The following is a 13164-nucleotide window of genomic DNA, read 5'->3' as shown; positions in this document are numbered from 1 at the left end:
TAAAGGAATGTTTTAAGTCCTCTTAATAACCTGACAAGAAAGCCAAGAATTCCCTTTACCTGCCTCTACCTATAGCTGGGATTCTCTCAGAGCAGGTCATCTTGTATGACACAGGACATGTTATACTTTGACCAACATTTCAGTCAGTTCTTAAACTTGTTATCCTTTCTGATTCAGTCACCAGTGTAAGATTCTGAGCCAAACATCACAGTAACTTTACCTTTCTTCGAACAAACAGCTGAAGTTGTTAAATGGGACTCACAGAATAACCTCTTCTACATTCAGCTGGGAAAACAACAGAGTTAATCCAGAAAGAACTGCTTGTTTAAAATCAGCTTTCAATCACATATGCCACTGCTCAGCAAAAAGACTGAGCAAAACCAGACTGCCAGCTGCATAATGGCTATAGAGCTGGCAAACAGAAAAGTGTAAATACTGTTTCTGAAGACAGATACACCTTTAATTTAGTAAGGCTTTTGCTATTGCAGCATGCAGTTTGCTTCTGGCTTGTATCTCCAGTTATAGGTCAGATTACGTTTGAGATCTAGGATATTTATTGATTTCAAGGCAACAGAAGACTGAAAAGGGTTCTGTGCAGACCACTGCAACTGCTCCCACCTTTTATGGGTGAAATACCAACACCTGCTTTTGTAACTTCATTTAAGATATCAAGAATGAAACAATTTCAATGACTATCAAGAAATTGAGATGCTGCAACATGCTTCTCCCAAATTTGACAGCACTCTTATTCTCATGAGTTTGCCTCCCCAACAATTCACTTTCCCAGAACAAAAAAAAACCCAAAACAATTCTATTCTTATTTTGGCAAAAGTAGCCATCACCTCAAGATGCTTTCTAAAACTCAGACTCCCCTCAAAGTACTAAGATGTGCACGAGAGTAGCTAGTCCCTTTTAGGAACTCTTAGTGCAATGATAGAAGATTCAAGGGCACAGTTTTTTAATCGGTAAATAATACAACAGGTATTAGTATCAGCCACACAATGCTCCTGATTATACTGTCTGTGCAAGGCTAGCAGTAAGAAAACTCCAATTAACAACCAACCTTTTAATTAGTTAGAAGAATTTCACATTCATAGAAATATATCTTCTTGACAATAGCCTTTTATATCCTGAATACAGTTCTGTTTCTATGTCAACAAGTGACCACATTTAAGACAACCGTCGGTCCTTATACCCACCCCACATGGGAATCAACAGTCAGCTACTGGCTGACAGAACGAGACAAGTTTGCACTGCTCTTTATGGCAATTAGTACAACAAAACCAAGAGGCAGTGCTAGATTTTATGTATTTCTATATTTTTTTCTACATTGATATATATAAAATTTATCACATATACAAAAATCTATTTATAAATGTATTTTTAATATATATATATATATATGCACGCTCTTGCACATCAACAGTACTGTTAACTACATTCTAAATGCCAAACGCTGCCCTCAGATATATCAGTGCAACTCTATTCGGTCTATAAGCTGTTGTTTTGTGCACCGTTACTTATAAAGATGCAGGGACTGGTAGACAGACTATATTTTAGCTTTTAACTACCCACAATTCTTTATATAGGAGTTATTAAATAAAACCCAAACATAAAAAACCCACATCTCATCTGTCTTTGCCAGAGTAACAGCATTGTAGGCTGACATCATCTGCCATTAGCTCTTATACAGAAAAGTCTTCCACTTTTATTATAAACGTAGAGTGGATTGGAACTTACACAACTGCTACAGAGATCATCTGTTAAACAACTTCTCTTTAGTTACACTAGTGTAAATTCAGAATAGATCCTCTAGGCATCAGTTTCAAGTTTACAGCCACTTAAGCAAGGAAATAAATTAGTAATATTTATCTATTTTTTATTTTATTGACAATATTTTGTGTTCTAATGTATGGAACAAAATATTTTATGACAACTGTTCTAAATACAACCATCATAAACAGCGTGCTAATTTAAACAAAAAGTATTTTTATGAGCTCTGTATTCCAGTGCACATTTCTAAGTTTTAAAAGACAGAATCACAAATGGACTAGTCTACTTCAACAAGTTCTACTCATTGAGCTCTCTTTCTGACTTTCTAAAAGCAGTAGCATTTTCTGATCATCAAAAGTGTGATCATTACTCACAAACCACAATCACTTGATTCTGGCAAACACTGCCATGCAGTCAGTCTTTTAAGAAGACTAGAAAACATTATTAAATCAATCATTGCAAAAAGAAATTAACAATCAGTCAGAGAGACTGTGGTTAAATACACTAGTTTTGCATATTTACTTCTATCATTCTATCAAATACATTCTAGCAAAACACACCTTGCCTCTAAAAATTCAACGTGCTATAAAACTATTTCAAAATCATTCTTAAAAAAAAGGAGGATATAGACGACAATTGTAAAACGTTATTTTTAACAAACACATCTTTGCTCACCACTTGTATCCCCTTCTCGCCTTGACCTTGGCATACCACGGGAGACAGCATTTGAAAAGCCTTTTGAGGTAGTGCTTTGTAAAGAAGGCTGGCTGGCAGTTAGAGTCCATGCAAGACGTGACCCTAACTGCTGACGGAGGCAATCCCCAACGCCTGGAGCTTGATAGGATTGTCTAGAAGGACAAAAGGAAGAAACACCTTTAAAAACTTTAATTCTATACCCATTGTCTGGTTTGGGGTATGCAAATTTCTAAAAATGCCCTGAGCTTGAGCTTGTTTTTATGTGGATGTTTGGTTTGTGGGTTTTCTTTTTTTAGCAGAGGAAACTTAAAAAAGGGTGCAGAACATACAAGCAATTTATTGCTTCCTATAAACCTACATTTTTTAAAAAAACTTGCAGAAAAGAAAGGAGGTATGAAATTGACAAATATGATCTCATATCAAAGAATGACTTTGTTCACACTGAACTCTGTCAATATGCTGAAATGGATTAAAAGTGAAGTCAACTAATATTAAGAAACAACAGTCAAAATAGCAAAATTTAAATATTTGTTGTTTATTACTTGAAACTATGGTTACATGCTAAAGAACTACAGGAAAGCAGAGAAAGAGGAGAAAGTTCACTCTCCTGCTACTCTGTTGTTTAGGGTAGTTTGGATGAAGTGCCTGAAGGCTCCGGGGTGATCTTATGGCAGCCTTCCAGTACTTAAAGGGGGCCTACAGGAAAGCTGGAGAGGGACTTTTTACAAGGGTGTGTAGTGATAGGACATGGGGCAATGGCTTTAAACTGAAAGAGGGGAGATTTAGATTAGATATAAGGAAGAAATTTTTTACATTGAGGGTGGTGAGGCACTGGAACAGGTTGCCCAGAGAAGCTGTGGATGCCCCATCTCTGGAAGTGTTCAAGACCAGGTTAGATAAGGCTTTGAGAAACCTGGTGTAGCAGAGGATTTCTCTGCCCATGGCAGGGGGGTTCGAACTAGATGATCATCAAGGTCCCTTCCAACCCTAACCATTCTATGATTGTATAAGATGTGATCGAGGAAGCAGCATCCAGACAAGCTCCAATTTCTCTCCCTCTCAAACTCGTCAATTCTTCTCACAAAAATAGCTTTGAAAGTGAAAAACGTTAAGATTAGAAGCTAATTTTCTGATTACTTCTGTATCACAACAATGAAAAATAAAGTTGAAAGTATTTGCAAGGGATTTTTGCTGCTGACCATTCCTCCCACCTCCCACAACTGAATGTAAACATTTGGAAATATCCACCTATTAAATAAGTAAATAAAAGAATTCCACAAAGCTGTGAAATCACAATTGCAGGGCAAGACAGAACTAGACTGCAACCCAAATGTCCATATAAAAAAAGTGAGGAAATACCTTTCCTCTCTCAATCCCCACATCATAACTCATGGAATGGTCACACATTGTACTTCTATGATGACAGCTAGTAAATGAGAACACAGCCTGCAAGACAGAGCAACTCTGTTGTGCTCAGCATTCTTAACTCCTCAACTAGAGCAAAAGACTGAATTTAGGCTGTTACACTTCATGAAGTATGTACTGTAGAAACAAAGGGAAACATGCTTAAAGAGAAGTTCAGGAGGAATGAAGCTCATGGAAAGATATTATTTGGGTTGCCTAGCTCACAGACTACAAGACTAAAGACAGAGCAGTGAAATTGCTATAACATTCAACAGTCTCAACAGGTCAGAACAAGAGTATGTCAGGAACAGGGTACAGTCTGCTGATATTTTTAAGCAAGTAGATGTACAAAATAACCTCACCAGCATACCTTTCTATACTGTATCAGGATTATATAACGGTTGAGGTTGGAAGGGACCTCTGGAGATTACCTCCTCCAACACTCCTGCTCAAAGCAGGGTCAACTAGAGAAGGCACTACCAAATAAGTACAGTCCTCACTTTTACAAGTTTTGTAACATTCTGTTCACTTTTCCATGTTCAGCTTCTATGAAGCAATGTATTTCCAGGTATGTATTGCAAAACGACTGCTGAACTACTCCCTCTCACAGACTACGAACGCGTTCATTTTCTCTCTGTAGAACATAGATTTTGTGCAGCGCTACTCTGTCAGGCTTTGTAGAGCTGCAGGAGTAATACCACATGATATCCAATAGCACAAGAAAGGCCCAGATTTTGAGCATGTTACTATGCGTCGACCTATTTAACAAAGTCAATACTTGTGTAATCATCTCATGACTTACAATGGCCAGCTTTTACTCATAAAAAATCTGAATTATTTGGTATTTGAATGTTTCCATTCCAAATGTAGATTCATCTTGGTATGAACAGACAATTAAACCACTGCTGAACACTAGGTGGTTTAGGTTTTTTTTCTAATAGGTAATTTTTTTAATCAACTCTTATATAGTTTGTTTTTGTGTTTTTTTTTTTTTTCAAAAAAAAATTCCTGTTCACTCAACATGCAAGACTGCTGTAGTACAAGAACCAACCTGCTGTTAACACCTTTAAAAGAAACTCAGACCACGCAAGAAAGGTCACTCATTTGAAAATGGAGGATGTGAAGTCTACTAATTTGACACTGGGTGAGGAATGCTTTTTAAAAGGAATTTGAGTGAGGACACCAATTCCAAGGTGTTTACAAAAGAAAGATAGAAACTATTTTAAAGGGTTTCAAAAAACTGAGAAATTTGGAAGAAGATTTTGCACTAAAATCCAAGAGTAGATCCAGTAAAATATCAGCTGTCCAGCAGAAAACTAACATTAAATTTAAGAACAGATACATTTGGCCAGTCATTTATGGATTCATACAGTCATAGGACAGCACTCAATATTCAGAGCTGTTCAGCTACGGAACTCAGCTTCTACGTACCTATAGTGGAATATCCAATGGCATACAAATGGGAAGGGTGGGAGAAAGAAAAAGAAGAGAAAAAAAAGAAAGAGAAAAAAAAAGAGCAGATAATCTCTAGTCTTCCCCAAACTTATTTATAAGTTAAAACAGTTAAATTTACCCTGGAAGAAGTGATTGTGGAGTTGGCGTTGGCCCATTCAGGGCATACAGGCTGATACTGCTGATCCCACTGCTCCCCATGCTGCCAGAACTCTGGGCAGACTGAGCACTGCGGTCTTGATAATTCAATGGAAGGCTCTGAGGCCTGGCATAGTAATACGGGGTTGAGTGAGCATCCCGTGGCAATGCTTGAGCAAAAAGCGTGGCATAACTTGATACCTGAAAAGAAGAGGATTTGAAAAGGGAGGAATAAAAAGAAAAGATTTGTGAGTTGCTTTAAATATCTTTAGTTAACAGGAGTGTAGTATTCAAGAACACAAAAAATAACTGAAGACCATGTTTATGCAGAGAAAAATTTGTTGTTACAGTTATAATGACAAAAAAGCAAGTCCCTTACAGTGATCAAAAGTACTTTTAGCAATATAGCTTATTTTTGTCTGCAAATTGTCATCAGCAATAGCTGCAAAAAGCACTTTGGTGCTAGCAGAGCTGCAATCAAAGGAGGAATTTTGCTCTCCCTACTCCATTTCAAACTCATTACCACATGAGCAGATGTTACACCACCAAGTAGAAAGCAAACAAAAAACCACACCCATCTAATAAAGTCACAACTTCAGCTACAAATGTTAGACAGCTCCTAATTTTACATTTACTTGGTATTAAAAAATTACACAGAAAAAAATTTCAGATACTTGCATCAAGTGTGTTCTTTCTTTCAGCATCACACACAACCACATACTGAGGTGTTGGTTAAGTCCGGATAGTGATTCTTAATGACATCTAAAATAAGTGACGTACATTTACGGTTTCTCAGGAGTAAAAAAAGGTATCCCTCACTTACCTTGTTAGACTGCTTACGTGGATCTTCACTAAGGCTAAGCAGGAGGTAGAGTATTGACCATTTGTTTTTCAAAATGCCCTTTAAAAAAAGATTAAGACAAAAAGAAATTAAGTTGGTTTAATTCTTGATAATAATGGGATTTTAAAAAAAATTATCCAGCCTATTAACATGTACACATATAGATCAATTTTCCACACAAATGAGATCAACTCAGAGCCACGTTCTTGAGTAAACTCAGAACGTGCAGTGCAGCCTCTGTATTAATTCTATGAATTTTCTCCACTGTGTACAGATCATGAACTCTAACCTACTCTGAGATCAGCAGTTACACTCTATTTAAAATTCATAGCTACTAAGAAAGAGGTTTATATAGAGTTGAGCTTTTACCAGCATTGCCACACACTCTCACCATTTAAAACATCTCAGATGTGGATGCAACTCCAACCTAAAGGTGAAGAAGGAAAACTTTTGGCAAAGAACTGTCTTTTCTCCACTTTCCCCTTCATTCTCCTTTACAGGGAGGCTTCAGAAGTTGGAGGGTTTCAACTTCTATTACTTTAAATGCCATTTAAGAGAGATACCAAAATTTTCAGAGCTTAAGATAGAGACACGGTTAACATGAAACTTTAGGAATATGCAATATAGTCTCTAGCAAACAAACAAACAGATACATACAGACTGTTAAATAATACTCTCAGCAGCTTCAGATCCCGGCAGAAAGCTTACCAGCAGAAGGCAAAACAATGCTAAAGCCCAAGCCACAAAAAAGAACGCTTTGAAGAGAAGAGTTATGGCAAATACTAAAATGTTTTAGACATGCATATGTTTCTAGATACGTTACTCCGTATTTCTGTGACACTAAAGCTTGCATCTGAATTGATCAAGGACATAGAACCCTACGATGGAGTTAAGTAGTAGAGTAAGTCAAAGAAACTCATACAAGTTGACTAGATGACCTTTGAAGGTCCCTTCCAGCCCTAACGATTCTATGATTCTATGATTCTAAGTTCACTCACAATGTTGATCAGGCTATGGTCTGGAATTCTGAGCAATGCTGAATATAAAGGAAACTTTAGTCATACCAATATTCAACAAAGATTCCATCCCTTATGTAATTCAGTGCTATCGGTCTTGCAAAAAGCACTTTCAAGGTCACTCTTTTAAACATTTTCACTCTCATCTTTTTCCTATTTTTCCTGTTTCTCTGCAAATTCTGCATTTAGTGTGTGTATGTTACATGGTATAAGAATTTTGGCTATAGAAAATTTCTTTCTTCAGGACAGAGCTCACTAACCAAACCTACAAAAGTTTTATATTATGTAAGAGTAGAAGGAGACATTCTACATCATTATGTAGAGAAGTCTATTATCTTCTGCTTTGATCTCAACGACAAGTAAAAAGTAGAGGTATTGCATTTGCTGCAAATAACTAATCCAGCAACTCATTAACAACTGGTGAAGAAGGAGCAGCATCGTTACTGCTTCTTCTACTGGCCAGGATAGAACAAATTTAAGTGCCTCAAGAAGCATGGTTTGCTCAACTGGCAAGCTGCCACTAAAATAAGCACTGACCTCCTTTTCCCTTTAGCGTAACGGATGAAATGAAGTTAAAACAGATTCACACAAGCTTTTTTCGTTCTCCTAGTTGCTTTCAAGAGAATTGCTGGAGGAAGAATAAACCTCTGATTCAGAAAATGTATATTCCTCCTGTGCCATTCCCTATTGTCCATCATTAGTAATAAACCAAACAGCAGATTGAAAAACAATTGGTAGAGTGAGTTTTAAAGAAGGCAGTATTCAGATGATATAATTTCATGTGCACAGAAAGAAAAAAAAAAAAAAAAAGAAGGTTAAAAGAACTTCAAAGTCCTGAGCAGGCAGCAAAATATGAGGAGAGAGCTGATGTAAGCTTGTATTACATTTGGAAGAGCAACCAAACTGATAGAAACACAGACAAGGCATCTTGTTTCAAGGTTTACAGCCATCATGCTCTGCAGCTATGCTGCTTGCCAAATGCAATGGTATGGCAACACAGTATGCAAGCTACAGAAATACATTCCAGAAAATCTGCATTAAAAGAGCAAGATCACATAGTGTATGTAATACATGCAAGAGGCTGAAACCAATGGCTGAGGTCATTGGAACACGTGTCTGCAAACCAGTGACACTTGCTTCACTGTACAAACCAATGCAAATAATACACAAATCTACAGGATAAGGAAAACAGGAAGAGTTACACAGTAACTTTAGCTCCAAGCACTAACAAAGTAATAGTAAGTTAAGTATGGATGGGGGGGGGGTGGGCAGAACTGAGTTCTGACTAGTCATACTCGCCACAGAATCACTTTTTAGTAATCTTAAAATCTTAGTATTATCCTGTAAAACTCAGCCATGATCTATACATAAATTCATAAATAAAAGGCAGAAGAACAAAGAAAAACATTTCTCCCAAATACAAAGAGAAAAATAAGGACAAATTTTCTGTTATACAAAAATCAACACCTTTTACATTAACTAATTTTTGTTGTCAAACATAAGGTATCTGCAAATGACAACTGGGAATCTTATTTTATTACTGCCCACCATATTCTTCCTTGCCAAATACTCAATTTTATGGAGAATCCAGAACAGATGAGCAGCAGTCATTTTTCACCTACCTCAGCTAAATTTCTATCCTCACATCTTTCCCCTGTTTCACCTGATCCATCTTTCTGCACTGTGGGCTTTCTATAGACTAACATCTTTCGTCAGAATATCAATGTGTAGGATTCTTCAATTAACATTGGTGTTAGCAGAACCATCAAACTCAGCAAACCTTTAACCTTCAATATTAAAGACCTGGAGCACGTAAAAATTCAGAAGCATAAGGACTGTTTAAACCCTAAATTAATAAAATCAATATACTTGCAAGGTATTGCTGTAAAATAAATGACAACAGGAAAATTCATCAGTTTTACATATTAAAAATAAATGAACACTTCTGATTTTACAGAGTTCCTTCCTTCATACGAAGAGCCCTTTCATGTAATCATACTCAAACTAAAAAAATGTATCCTTTATTCTCTTCTGATTTACAATTAAATCCAAATTAACAAGCTAACAGCAAACAGCTCATAGTAAAAAAGAAGGGGAAAAAAAGTAACTTGTAAACTTTTTCACAAAAATTTCAAAACGGTTGAGGTTGGAAGGTCCCTCTGAAGATTGCCTAGTCCAACCTCTCTGCTCAAACCAGGGTTGTCTACAGCAGGTTGCCCACAACTGTGTCCAGTCAGGTTTTGACTGTCTCCAAGGATGGAGACTCCATAACTTTCCTGGGCAACCTGTTCCTGTGTTCAACCATTCTTGCAGTGAAAAAAAAAAAGTGAATGGCCCAAGCACTCTCCAAAACAACACTATAACATTAGAAGGATGCATATGTGTGCTTTCAGCTTCTTGACTCTTTATACATTTAATACACTACCTGTGAACTGAGTTTTCTGTAGAGTTCTGAAAACAAAGCAGCATCTGCTTCCCTTCTTTGTCGCACAACTATTAAAAAAGAAGAAATATGAATCGAAAGAATTGAAAGTAGTATAATAGTCATGTCCAAAATTATGTATTTGTGGTAAACTGGAAAATGTACCCAAGCAAGCATAATGATCCTTAACTGTTTCACTCTATATACTCATACAGTTTTGCCTATTTTCATGTTACCTGCATTCCAGTCCTGAAAATTCTTGCATCAGAAGTGACACAATGTAAGGACTCTTTTTCTTAGAGCAACAGAAATAGACATCTTCTAAATGAGTGCCCTTTTAAAGTCTAGTCTGCCACTCTGTTGATTTAGGGAATTAAAACATAACTGAAAGCAGATATGGGTTAAAGAATGCCATACAGCCCTTCACAAAACCAAGTGTAATTGTTTCTATTTTAGGCAATGAAAGCAAGAAACAAAAGTAGTAATGCCACTTGCTCACAGTCAAGCAGAATTCCAACGTCACATAACTTTAATATATTAAGAAAAATAACAGTCTCAATCTCTGCCAGTTACATAACAAAAGTCTTTGAGCAAAGAAAAAACAACCTCAAGATTTAAGATGCCTTCAGAAAAGCCATGTTACATCAGGAAGAGCCATGTTTTAAAAAAACAAAACCAAAAACATCTGAAGAAACCTTAATAATAAAGAAAATTGCTGTTAAATGTTATAAACGTTAATTAGCATCAAAAGCCACTGCCAAGTACGTTTTGCCAAATAAGTCGCTTCGTTCACAGTAACTCCAAAATAAATGTAAATTTAGAAGGATATATCCAGTCACATGTTACATGACCACTAACATCAGCCTACAAGCTGAAGCAGGGGAGAAGGAAGATAAGGGATATAGCCCTCTTCAACACTCCTGGCAACAGGCCCAAAAATATATGCTGAGCTGTCTAGTACTAGCCAAAGCATGTAGAAATTCATCATGCAGAAAGCATATACTGCAGATTACAGTGTTTTGGAGTTGCATCTAGAGCAATTCTGATGGGCTTATTTGCCTATCAGTAAGTCACGGAAGCTCTGCATTAGCAAAAAATACACATATACTTTAAAACAGTTACAACCACTGACTTCAGTTACCCTAATTCAATCTCCCTGACTGAATAGTCAAAGCTCAAATATGAAGCTTTAATTAGCATACTTCAAGTAATTGGTTCTGGACATTCTACTGTAGAGCAGATAGCCTGCTGAAAGCAATATTTGGCTTTCCAAGAAGAATGCATCACATCCCCATTGGATTCACACAGTGCAACACTTGACTCAGAGAAGAATAGAGCACAGTGGAACGTAACTACAAGGTTAACTTACACTGTCAAGGTCTAATGTTTTGGTTTTGAGAAGTTGGTTGCAGATAAACTTGTGGAGAAACTGAAGGCAAGAAATATCAGGTAAATCACAAAGAATTCCATCAATTCCCAGGATGCTCATTCAGCAAGTTTCACACAGGTGCTCATGAAGTTAAATGTGCCAAAGTGTAATATTTTTGAAGTGGACATCACAAAAATATCAGTCTTCTAAAAAGAACTATGAATTCATAAAGTCTGGGTACTATTTAAGTGAAAGGAGTGTGATATTAAGTGTTCTTTATTTTCATGGTGACTAAGACACAAAGTAAGTGGCAGCAAGGGAAGTCTAAGCTGAGCATTCAGAAAGATCTGAGCTGTGAATACTCAAGCCACTCAAGAATACTAACTTGGGAATTAATGCAATTTCCATCATGAGATTTCCAGGAGGTGAGCATTAATAACAGATTAGATAACTATCTGTGAGGCAGAGTTGTCTCATTTTCAGAGGAATAAACTGGTCAGATAACTTCCTGAAGAACTTCCATTCCTATTACTAAGAGAAACAAAGATGAACTTACGTTCTTTCTTTATTTTCTCTGCTACAAGAAATTCATCTCGTTCAACAGTGGGAGCAAAGTTGCTTCCGATTACTCTCACTGCATACTGAAACTGCTGGGCTGCATCAGCTGAAAGAAAAAAGGAAAACTCTCTTAGTTAAGCCAAGTGTTAAAGTTGTATTAAAAAAATTAGATTTTTATAAAGTTAAACATGACATTACATGGCTATGGATGAATCCAGCATAAATGTACCTAGCTTAGATCAGATAACGTCACACTGTAATTCTTGGACACACTTCTAACCAGCAGGCAGTAAAGTCCAGTTTACCCATGAACATATTATCAATGCTGTGTATCAAACACACTCACCTGTATACACTCCGCAAAATAAATGCACTCAAATTTGTGAATAAGCCTTCCTTATTCCACGCTGACAGAAGAGATACTTAGACCTACCCAGTTATGAGAGAGCATTAGCACACTTCAACTGGTTCTGCCCTTCTCCACAGACCAAAACGCCGCAGGATTTGGCACAAAGTGACGCAATTCAGCTCACACGTAGGAACAATACAGCCATGTTCACCAGGCACCCGAACTGGATTATCCCACCTGTGGATCTTTACTCAGATATCCACAACAGTGGTTTTCCAAGTTTGTATGTCAGTTTTAGGTGCTTTGTTTTTAAACCAGTTTACACAGTCTCACCACTCAGGTTCAAAGCTAGTTTTGAGATATTGGCACCAAATCTCAGTGCATAATATAGATACTAATGAACAGGTCACAAACCAGTGACCTCCCTCCACTGCTCCTTTATCATGCAATAATTCAATTTTTAATATTGTTGCTGAACAGCATTGTTTTAGTGCAAGTATATCTGCTTTCCGGAAAGATTAATAGTCTGGTAACGCTGAGATGAGGCATCAATACTGAGCTGGCCCTTACAGCATAGTCACACTCCCATGTACTGACCTGAAAGTCAATCAAACGATAACCTACAGACACGTCGAGTGCCCTGGAAAGTGCAAAATGTTTGACAAATCTCTACTCATGTAAGAATAACATGAGAGGAAAGGCACGTAAGAAAAACAAAATGTAAACGCGTGGTGTCAGCTACTTGAATCCTTACACTTCCTCACTTCAGGAAAAAATCATCTAAGTAATTCTGCATATTAAGTCTCATTTGTATATATAACAATTTTGTGTCCAAATGCATCAGACTCCTCGTGTTTTATTTAGTCAGTTAAGTAGTCAACTTTCAGAGAAAATTGTAGAGCAGTGCAGCAATGGTTCAGCCAAGGAAAAAGAAATGATGGTAGCCTTGACAAAGATGTACAAACAGAACAGAAAAATGGAATAGGGTAAAGGTCCACAAGAAGCAGAAATATTTTAAGCATTGAATCATCTCTTAAATTAAATAATATTTACAATTGAAAAAAAAAATCATGTGGGAGATACTAGGAGTCAATTATTGATTAAATGCATTAAAATCTACAGAAACTTACAGAAAGGAGAAACTTG

At 36.8% G+C, this 13164-nt stretch overlaps 1 protein-coding gene across 1 annotated transcript in view; it reads right to left on the bottom strand.

Annotated features, from left to right (window-relative positions):
• The window catches only part of TUBGCP3 (tubulin gamma complex component 3), a 53082-nt gene that overhangs the window by 29128 nt on the left and 10790 nt on the right, over positions 1-13164 (bottom strand). The window contains exons 2-6 of the mRNA XM_086610791.1: positions 11668-11775; positions 9746-9813; positions 6287-6364; positions 5447-5664; positions 2449-2621 (exon numbers count right to left, since the gene is read on the bottom strand). Of these exons, the coding sequence (XP_086466917.1) occupies positions 2449-2621; positions 5447-5664; positions 6287-6364; positions 9746-9813; positions 11668-11775 (645 nt within the window). The remainder of the gene's footprint in view (positions 1-2448; positions 2622-5446; positions 5665-6286; positions 6365-9745; positions 9814-11667; positions 11776-13164) is intronic.

The sequence above is a fragment of the Tauraco erythrolophus genome, chromosome 1, assembly GCF_009769465.1.
Source record: "Tauraco erythrolophus isolate bTauEry1 chromosome 1, bTauEry1.pri, whole genome shotgun sequence".
In the NCBI taxonomy this organism is placed as follows: Eukaryota; Metazoa; Chordata; class Aves; order Musophagiformes; family Musophagidae; genus Tauraco; species Tauraco erythrolophus.
This window is presented reverse-complemented; position numbering and strand designations above follow the sequence as displayed.